This window comes from Macrobrachium nipponense, chromosome 27 (assembly GCF_015104395.2).
Source record: "Macrobrachium nipponense isolate FS-2020 chromosome 27, ASM1510439v2, whole genome shotgun sequence".
Classification (NCBI taxonomy): domain Eukaryota; kingdom Metazoa; phylum Arthropoda; class Malacostraca; order Decapoda; family Palaemonidae; genus Macrobrachium; species Macrobrachium nipponense.
The window spans coordinates 15,896,520-15,907,553 of record NC_087216.1 but is presented as its reverse complement, the minus strand read 5'-3'; the positions used below and the strand labels follow the sequence as shown (position 1 = coordinate 15,907,553).

Sequence of the window (11,034 nt, the reverse complement as noted above, 5' to 3'; positions counted from 1 at the left end):
AGAACAAAACGGAAGAAGTTTGAGGAGGAGAGGGGTAGTGAATCTGATAAAGAGAATTCTGCATGCTCATCTGATTCTGTTTCAGGCAAACAATTATCCTTGTAGTCCTGGGTCAAAGGCTGTTAGAATTATTCAAAATACCAGGCTACCACAAGAATTTTAACCTCTTCTGATGATGGTAACTCTTTATCAAAACCCAATAGAAGCTAAAAGCACTACAAATCAGCGTTTAACACGCTCTAAAACATTAGACAGGTTCCTGATTTCTAAGAAACCCCTAAAAAAGGATTCTGCATTTAATGTTAAAAATTGTAGATCTCCTGCTTCCAAGCTGGATTTTCAACGAGATTGCTGTTCACCTAAGTCAGAGAGTGGAACACCAAAATCTAAGCAACAGATGGTATCTAGAGTAGCCAGTCCTTTACGATTTTCGCCTCGTCCAAATAACAGGTAAGGCTTGTATTGCATTGTGGTTATTAGTGTTACATTTTTATCCTTGTATTAATCAACCTAATTTTTAACCCTTTAACTATTTAATACTTATAAATTCATGTAGCGTGCCATTTACTTCAGCCATTTTGTATGAAAATATGCGGAGAGCTGAGGTTTTAACACCGGTGTTAAGTATATACTATACAGTATTATGAAAACATTTTCTTGCTCTCCTTTCAAGGTTAATCCTAATAAATATGGGCTATCTAGGCCTCTTGTGATATTGTGGATCATACACAAACAATAACACAAGTCTTTTCCCTTTTCATCCCAATTCTTTCTTTTCCTTATGCATCTCTTGGTTTATAAAAATTTATAGATAAGTTTTTAGATAAGCAAAAATTAGAGATTGAAATTTTTAGATAAGCAAAAATTTGAGATTAAAACTATACAATAATGAATAACTTTATTGGCAGTTGTCAGTCACAGTATTTTATTTATACAACTTTCACAACTTCGCTAGCACCTTCCTGATCAGAATTCTTAAGAGGACAACCATATATGTCCAGGTTGTCTAACAGCAATATTTGCTTCTATAATCCAGTCTACTGGATGTAGCTTGGGGAGGAATAAACTGGCAGTTTTTCTTCATGATTTTTTTTCTTGATTTCTTCAGTTCTGGCTAGAAAAGAGCATTAGGTTGCCCACTCTTGGGTATTGTTAAAAAAAGAAAAATTTAAGGTTACTCAGGATATTGCTTTGAGGCCTAAAAGATGTCCAAGTGGAAAGCATCAGTTTTAACTTAATTTTAGCTGTTACCAGTACTATAAAGATACCTAATCTTGAATATGTAAATTTAGGTCTGTTTTCCCAGTGTTCTGTTTTTCTTACTATATACGTATCCGCATGCTTAAGTAAATTAGGAAATTGTAATTTAAATGGATACAAGAAAATTTTTTTTGGGGGGTTTAGCTCATTCTTAGTAAAATCTCATTTTTATCAGTCTTCAGCCTCTCCAGTTGGTACATACCTTGATTTACAGACAGAGTTCCAGGATGAAATGGATAGCACTTGTAGTTGGGGAAGATTTAGTTCATTATAAATTTTTACCTTGCCTGTTGTAGACGATAAGAAGCATTGATTTGGTTACCCATCTTTGGTAAATAACTGCACACCAGGCAATAAGTCTAACGTAAGAGCTTTGTAGCTGTAGAACTCCCCAAAAATATTGTAATTTTTTTTTTTTTTTCAGTGATAAAGATGGTCGTCTTGGGCTTATCAACAGAGCACCTTTCCATAAAGATATTTTAAAGGAGGTGGAGGAGATTCCATGTGACCAAATAGAGGTTAGTTGCTTATTTATTTCTAATTTCCTAGAGATCTGCTGTTAACTAGCTCGTTTAAGTAGTAAAGCTAGCTTCCCCAAGCTAAATGGTAGTGAAGCCACAGAAATAATTTTATGTGGAAGAAACTTCTTGTGTTTAGGTGGGTAGATGACAAAAACCCATACGCCTCGGGAGCTAACATATACATAATGAATAAAGGTTGTCTGGTTGTAGACTTTAGATAGCAAAAAAATCAGAAAACTTTACTGTAGTATTTGCAGATATACCTGAATGGTTGAGGATGCTGTTTTAAAGTTCTACATTTTTTTTTTTTTTTTTTTTTTTTTAACAAGTTTTTATTAATTTTACCAGATTTCCAGCTGGTGCTAGAAGATTATCCTAATGTTAAAACCTCAGGTTTGTTAGTTATGAAAAATACAAATTGATAAAAAATTTATCATTTTAATGTTAGGTTTTCTAACCATTTCAAGCCTGTTGTCGCATAGGTTTTCTTGAACATCTTTTTATATATCAGCTGTATCTAGTACTTGATATTTTGGCACAGTGTGTTTTAGATCCTCCGGTAACTTTGGGCAATATATTGAAATACCAGAATTTCTTAATTAAGGTAATTTACTCTTTAACTTTTTCAATTTCTTCAACATTCTTTGTAGATATCCAAACACCTGTCCTTGGCTTAGCTAGAGTTAGAAAAGAAGCCCTGCTCATGTGTTTCTCTCTCTCTCTCTCTCTCTCTCTTAAACTTATGAATGGAAGAATGTACTATGATATGGCTTTTTATGTTTTGAATTACCGACAATAATCTTTCCCTATTCAGTGTTCTCATATAGGCATTTGTATGTTTTTATATATCATGTAAGTTTTTATTTATTACCATGAGAATGGGGTTGTAGTTGGCCAGTTAAGCAGATGTTGAGCAATGACTAGCCTCTGTTAGCATGGTATGACGTCTTACCAGGACCGATGGCTCAGGAAGCGATGGTAAAAGTAGCGATGTCAGCCATCAAAGGAACATTTGACCATTCATCTTCCCATGGTAGTCGTCACTGCTGTTTTTTGTGGCGAAACAAAAGAATTTTAAAATCATTCAATCATGTTCCAGTGCATTTATGTTAAAGGAAACCCGTGAAGAGATTATCACTCACCTTTTCAGAAAAATTCTTAGCCCATTGGCTACCTTCGCTATATTATATGTGGTTAACACCCGTAATGTAAATGTATTACAGCATCCACGATGACAATGCCACAACTTGTTTACCATAGCTGATACAGTTGGATGGACAATGTAAACTTGCAGCTACAGTTGGCTTTAGACGTTTGCATGGATGACAAAATTAACATATATGTACGTACCTGTAATTTTGTGTCGGTCCATAATCTTCAAAAGAACGAAATGTAGATAAACTAAAACTTAATATATATGAAACTAATTTGGACATGTAAAACATAAAAAGCCATACCGTAGTACACTTCCATTCATGAGTTTGAGAAAGAGTGGGTAGGGCTTCTTTCCTAACCCTTTAGCTAAGCCAATGACAGGTGTTCGGATATCTACAAAGAATGTTAAGGAAATTGAAAAAGTTCAAGAGTATATGGCCTTAAGCAATAAATTCTGGTACTTCATTATATTGCCCAAAATTACTGGATGGTCTAAAACATGCTGTGCCAAAATATGAAGAAGATGCAGTTCATATATAAAAAATAGCCAAGAAAACTGCGACAACAGACTTTAAATGGTTAGTAGCTGTGGATCCTTTGCTTGATGGTACTATTCTGTATCATCCAGTTACTGCTGCAGGTTAATGTTTTAATGTTTTAGTGTAATTTTGAATCATCATTTTTTTTATCTTGTTTAATGCAGGTAAGAAATACTGATAGAATTTTACTGTGTGCAGGTTATTCGTTCTCCAGTAAGGGTCACACGTCACTCCGGAGGTAAAGCAGTAAAGGTAAGCTTTGTGTCTCGAAACCGCCGATATCTTTTTTTTCAAGTTCCAGTCTTTAGAGAGATAGCTAGATTCATTTTATCCACTAGAGATAAGATTTTTGATTTAGAGCTTAAATAATAACTTGTGTGAGAAGATGTTTGTTTGTTTATTCAGCAAATTATTACATTCAATGTGGATGAGGTATGAACATTTGTTAGAAGACAAATTTCATGAAAATTTACCTCTTAATTAATGCATGACCCAGTATTGTGTTGTTTGCATCTGGACATGAAATTAGGATTGTGTTACAGGTTATATATGACTGAAGAAAGCCATATATGCTATTAATTTTAAATTCTTACTGAAATATCTTTTGATGGCAAGTAATTAAGAAAAAATTATTGTATAAAGGTACAGCTCTCCCATTGACAACAGTATAGATTGGCATCTGCTTTGAAGTAAACTATTTTTCCTCCAGCAGCCAATGTCAGAGTATATTTGTATTCAGTTCTGAAGTTGTATTTGGACTATTTTCTTTTAAGTACAGTAAGAAACAAAATGCAGTTTGGTATACTAATTTGAAGTATTGTGGACAAGATGTATTGTGCTTTGTGGTCTGTAACTTTTATATGACCTGATCTCAGTCATTTGTGGGTTCGGGATATGAAGGAATAAACAGGAGAGAGATAAGTTAACGTGCATGCAATAGAGGTCATGCAAAAATAATAATCGATGAAACGTTTAACACAGGTGGCCTTTAACTGTAATTATTACGTTAACTATGCTAGTGCACAACCGGACGGCAGTTAGACTGTTATTGACACTCGTCTCTGTGTGGCGGCCGACGGCGACGGGACTGCGGGGGCACTGGGCACACTCGACCCAGTTTGTCTGTTCTCTATGGGACCCGCTAACGCACTGATTTGACCGGTAGAGCGGCCTGTTTCAAATGCCCCTTTTCAGATGGCATCATTATGCAAGAAGCTGATTGGTTATTCTGGCTCCTTAGACACAAGGGGCCAATCACGAAGGGATAAAGAGATGCAATGGCACTACTTTTTGAACTGCCTAGCCCACGCTAACTTGTAACGTCTTTGGCGGCTGACTTGTTTTGTTACACATACACACAGTATCACTTATAACGGTTTCACGGGACTTCAGAATATCACGGAGAAGGCATATTCAAAACTGTATCGAATCAGCTCATCACTCCCTCCCCAGTTCTTGCGTCCCGCAAGACATACACTGATCTTATGATTTGCGCATTGTTGTTCTTCTTTGAGTGCCACACCGCCTTGAGTGTCGTACCATCCAGTTTGTGCAAAATTTAAAACTATTAAGGTAGGGCCATTTGGCGTGTTACAAACACAAGTTACAACAAATGAATCTCACGCCTCACAATGTGTCATACAGAAAAACAAATTTAGGTTCACATTCAATAACATCAATAACAAAACGGATAGTCACAGTTCCAGCTCAAAAAAGCTAAATTCATAAACAAAAATTCACAGAACATGAGTCAAAAATGAAACGTTACTCATAAGAAGTCTGGTAAAAGTATAATAAGACTTACTGAATTCCTTCTGCAACAAAATAAAAACAAGAAAAAATAAAATATAAAAATTCAAAGATTACAAAAAAAAAAAATTTTTTTTTCAAAATAATCTCATATTCCCACATCATCGATGGAAAATCATAAATTTCTGACAAAGTATAAACAGCACTGACAACGATATGAAATTCTGGACACAGTATAATTGACATCAATAGAAATTAATAAAAATGACATGCATTGCAATAAGATGTTTAATGTGACTTGAAACGCAATCAAATTAATAATGCAATAAAAAATAATCAAGTTATAAACACATAGACTCACTCATCATATGCTTGGAACTGTAACAAAATGTTTAGAAAATTAGACACAAATTTCTCAGCAATAACTGACATGAAACAAAAGTGCATAAGCATGTTTTTGTTACTCTGTTCACTTTGTGACGGACACATTTACTCATGACTCGCGCTGGTATGCTACTAAGGCGGCTACACGCACTTACAAATTATGTGGATGGTCAGTCAACTCCCATACACACTTGCAAACCCACATACACTCATCACATGTACACTTCCATGGCTCTTACTCAACATGTTCATACAACAGCTGACTCACTTGCCTCTGTTTTCTGTGCAACTCACCCATAGGTGTAACTGAAACATTTAACTGTATGCCTCACAGTTCCTCTCTCTCTGTGTGGCTCATGTCTTACAGTACTCTTGGGAAGAGCGTCTGCTACTCATATTACTTTTTTTTATATGTGATCAATCTCCACAATGCAAACTCTAACAGTTGTTTGATCCTACGATCTTGTTGAGAAACTAACATTCTTAAGGACATTTCTGCATCAGGGATAAAATACAATTTGTTCTCACTTCATTATCAAATTTAAAAATTACTTGTCTTTTCAATGAAATTCAGACTACTATTTCAACAAATACATCAGTCTCGTTACTTTACTAGAACAACTCTTTAATGAACTTACGTTAATAATTTCTTCAACAAATATATCAGTCTTGTTACTTTACTCAGACGAACACTTTAATGAACTTACGTTAATAATTCTGTCTTTAAATCTTAATCACAGTTCTTCAATCGGGACAAATGGAATGAATTGTCGCTCGTGATACTTTAACTATAATCAGAATACGGCCTAAGAGAACCATCCTTTTTTCTTTCTCTTATTTTTTTATACTTTTTTTTTTTTTTTTCTAATGTTACTTTTTACAAATTCCCTATCTGCATTTCCCTAACACAACATGCCATTGATGACACTACTAAAGGCTACGCAACTCGTTCATTGTGCAGTCGATCTAATACCTAATATTACATAAGTCGGACAACTTTTAGCAATCACGTCGGCTCTAGGCGGGGCAGGGTTTCCCACCTCTGGGGGTGTGAAGGGTATCCTCTCATCACATCCCCATAGTGTCCCAAGACACTATCCTGAACTGTCCCTCTCTCTCTCTCTGCCATACGGTTGAGATGTTCCCGTTTTCTATGCAACTTGCTCAGAGGTCAGCAGCTTGAACTATTAGTGCCAGCAGCGGTGCCGGCGATCCACTACTGATGCTATTAGTTTGCTTGTATCTTCTTCACATCGAGCCTGGATTCTCTTACTGGTTTGCTGGCTGTCATCTGACGTCAGTCAGCTAATCCTTATTCTAACATCGCTTGATCCTATCCATACCTTAGGCAGGTATCGTGACTTCCTTCACGGGTCGAGGTTGGTAAGGGAACTTCTGCACTATTCACCTTAACATCATCCCTCTACTCTTCGATATGTCGCGATCAGAAGTAGGAGTGACTTTCCCCTTCCCACGGAGTCACGGGGGAGAGGCTTTGGTCGACCTCTCTCTGTCTCAGCATTCTTGACTCGTGGGTGGACAGATTGTCTTCTACTTCTCAGAGGTTGAGGATTGGTATTCCTTCCCTCTCAACAACACAACAAGGCGTCCCTTGTTCCCGGGCACTGCGTAACAGCAGTCCCGCGGCACTGGGGATAACCAGGGGTACCATCCTGGCATTACCTCCTGCTACTGCCAACTTCCGTCCTTCCTGGTGAGGTTGGACCGGTCGCCATCTCTCCGTTCAAAACACGTTTGTTATCCTCTACTTGGTCTGCTACACAAGTCGGTTACTCGGGGGGTCACGAAGGTTGTTCGGGTGCCACCACCGTCGTTTGAATTTGGCGCTGCAACCGTCGATTTTGAATTCTCCCCCACTAGTCTCTGTCTTAACGGATTTTTCTAATATTTTGTTAATACTTCCGGAGATTCGAACTCTCTCTCGCCCGTTCGTCACCGAATTTGGTCGCAAAACTGTCTATAACAGCGGTAATTTATTAACTATTTATACGATCGCACTCTATCTGTCTGGTTAGCACTGCGTTTTTCAAAATCGTATTGTGTGTGATTGTACACTGTCTTTCTGGTTAGCACTGTGCATTTGGAAATCGTATGGTGTGATTGTACACTGTCTTTCTGGTTAGCGCTATGCATTTCGAAATCGTAGGGTGTGTGATTGTACACTGTCTTTCTGGTTAGCGCTATGCATTTCGAAATCGTACATATGGTGTGATTGTACACTGTCTTTCTGGTTAGCACTATGCATTTCGAAATCGTAGGGTGTGTGATTGTACACTGTCTTTCTGGTTGGCACTGTGCATTTCGAAATGGTAGGGCCACTCGATTTATTATTCCCATTTTTAGCACGGTTCGCCACTTTTCTGCCGATTGCTTTAGCCATAACTGTTTTTATTTTCTCTCGTTTCCATGTTCATTTCACTTCATATCACTGTTTGTCGGCTAAAATGATTTAACAATAACGTTTGTTTAACACCTCACAAGACCTCATAAGACTGTATAAGACCTCACAGGATCTGCAAGACACCACAAGACCTTACAGGACCCCACAGGACCTTAAAGTACCTTAAAGGACCCCGCAGGACCTTAAAGGACCTTACAGAACCCCACGACTGACACCAAAATTATATGACCTGATCTCGGTCATTTGTGGGTTCGGGATATGAAGGAATAAACAGGAGAGAGATAAGTTCACGTGCATGCAATAGAGGTCATGCAAAAATAATAATTGATGAAACGTTTAACACAGGTGTATTCTTCTTAGCTACACAGGTGGCCTTTAACTGTAATTATTACGTTAACTATGCTAGTGCACAACCGGACGGCAGGTTAGACTGTTATTGACACTCGTCTCTGTGTGGCGGCCGACGGCGACGGGACTGCGGGGGCACTGGGCACACTCGACCCAGTTTGTCTGTTCTCTATGAGACCCGCCAACGCACTGATTTGACCGGTAGAGCGGCCTGTTTCAAATGCCCCTTTTCAGATGGCATCATTGTGCAAGAAGCTGATTGGTTATTCTGGCTCCTTAGACACAAGGGGCCAATCACGAAGGGATAAAGAGTTGCATGGCACTCTTTTGAACTGCCCAGCCACGCTAACTTGTAACGTCTTTGGCGGCTGACTTGTTTTGTTACACATACACACAGTATCACTTATAACGGTTTCACTGGACTTCAGAATATCACGGAGAAGGCATATTCAAAACTATCGAATCAGCTCATATTTGTATTCAGTTCTGAAGTTGTATTTGGACTATTTTCTTTTAAGTACAGTAAGAAACAAAATGGAGTTTGGTATACTAATTTGAAGTAATGTGGACAAGATGTATTGTGCTTTGTGGTCTGTAACTTTGATGAGTTATGTTTTATATCTGCGATGTAATTGTAATTTTCATACATTCAACTTCCCTGGCAGATATATACTTAGCTATAGACTCCGTCGTCCCCGACAGAAATTCAAATTTCGCGGCACACGCTGCAGGTAGGTCAGGTGATCTACCGGCCTGCCGCTGGGTGGCAGGAATAGGAACCATTACTGTTCTAGAACCAGATTTTTTTCTGTCGCCGTATTGTAAACATACGTTTGCGGTACCTCCTGACTTGATTTTCGTGTTTCATCGCCATCGATCTTCTGGGCTGTCTTTTGCAGGGAAGTACTGGGTCTTTGGCTCGGTATATGCTTTTATTAACTATTATTAACTTTTTAATGAATTTGGCTTCGAAAATTTCGAAGAATATATGACGTGTAACTACCGAAATTGTCGGTAGACACTCACATAGTTTGCAAGAAAGGGAAATATTAATATTTATTCATTAATACGTGTAATAAGTGTTAGAATTGATTGAGGAAATATACTGACTTTCTACTTTAGGGAGTCAGAAAAGAATATAACTAGACACGCTTCCTTTAGAAGTTTTATTGGCTACTTGTACTAACGAGCAGTTAGAGTATTAACAGTACTAGTAGTGTTGCATCCTCATCACCTTCTTACTTCACAGAAACTACAAATTCATAGTTGCAATTTGAAGATAAATGGATGTAGCTCAAAATGCGAGCTATTAAAAGGTAAGAAGTGATTATAGTGTTCCCCATTGCAGTGGAGGGTGCGTCTGATTGGCTCTGTCTCGCTCCCAGGTCTAGACCGCTTCCAAGCTCCCAGGCCCAGAGGAGAAGGAATGTCGAAAGCCGTACGGAGGTTACGGAGAATCCCCACCGATCAGGCGTCCCCTCGGCAGGATCTGTGACGACCCAGACTGCCAAGGATCGCCGTTGGAAAGGCATCCTCAAAGAGTTCGTCTTAGAGTCCTATTCGTCATCTTACATACATGTTTGAAGTTCGAAGATGCGGAAAACGACTCGGACAAGCGTCTTTATTGTCCGAGGCGGACAACCAGAGGTGCGGACAGAGCGAGTGTCCGACGCGGACAGCTCGGACAGAATCGAGTGTCCGAAGCGGACAGCGCCAGCCAGGCGCCAGATGCGGACAGCCCGGACGGGGAAAAGTATCGTACGCGGACAGCGCCAAACAGGCGTCCAGCGATAGATATGGACAACCTGGACAAGGCGGACAGCCCAGACGGGAAAATAGTATCGTACGATATTCCAGCCGGGCGCCAGACGCGGACACTCTGGGCAGGCAAAAGTGTCGTACGGGGACAGCGCCAGCCGGGAGTCAAGCGCCAGACGTGGACACTCCGGACAGGCAAAAGTGTTGTACGCGGACAGCGCCAAACGCCAGATGTGGACAACACAGACAGGCGACACTGTCTGAGGCGCGCAGAATTCCACTCTGAACTTTCCAGACGCGCGGAACCTTCCACGCAAGTGGAACGTTCCAGGCGAGAGTCGCCTTCAAGACGTGCTTGGAACATTCCAGGCGCGCGGAACTTTCCAGAGAGAACGTGCTTAGTGAGAAGATGGATGAGTCTGATGGGAACCATTTTCTTTGGACAGAATTTTGTTTCCCTGAATGGACTATTTTACGCTAGTAAAGTTTTTTTTTTTCCTACCAAAAAATGGAAATAATGGTAATGTTTTTTGCTTCGCCCTCATAGTAGGGTTAAATGGTTTTGTCACATTGTGGTCACGTCCCAGTTGACAAATCATCTAGAGCGCACCAGCTACATAGGTCACGTCCTTGCTGGCAACTCTAGTGAAGCATAAACAGCATTCGGTGTCTAAACAACACCTATATGATCTGTCACATTGTGGTCACGCCCCCGTGACAGTTCATTAGAGAGCACCAGCTACACAGGTCACGTCCTTGCTGGCATCTCTAGGAATGCATTACCCGAATTCGATGTCTGTAATGTAGGATCTAGTTGCATTGTGGTCACGTCCCAGTTGACAGATCCTCTAGAACTCAACAGCTTCACAGGTCACTACCTTGCTGGAGTCTCTAGAAA

The 11,034-nt window shown here is 39.5% G+C and overlaps 1 protein-coding gene across 2 annotated transcripts in view; it reads left to right on the top strand.

Annotated features, from left to right (window-relative positions):
* Nucleotides 1-269: 269 nt before the first annotated feature.
* Nucleotides 270-11,034, top strand: part of LOC135200857 (inner centromere protein-like) — a 57,682-nt gene continuing 46,917 nt past the window's right edge. For both annotated transcript variants that reach the window (XM_064229562.1, XM_064229561.1), the window contains exons 1-3: nucleotides 270-450; nucleotides 1,685-1,778; nucleotides 3,674-3,727. In XM_064229562.1, the coding sequence (XP_064085632.1) occupies nucleotides 398-450; nucleotides 1,685-1,778; nucleotides 3,674-3,727 (201 nt within the window). In that variant the 5' untranslated portion in view covers nucleotides 270-397. The remainder of the gene's footprint in view (nucleotides 451-1,684; nucleotides 1,779-3,673; nucleotides 3,728-11,034) is intronic.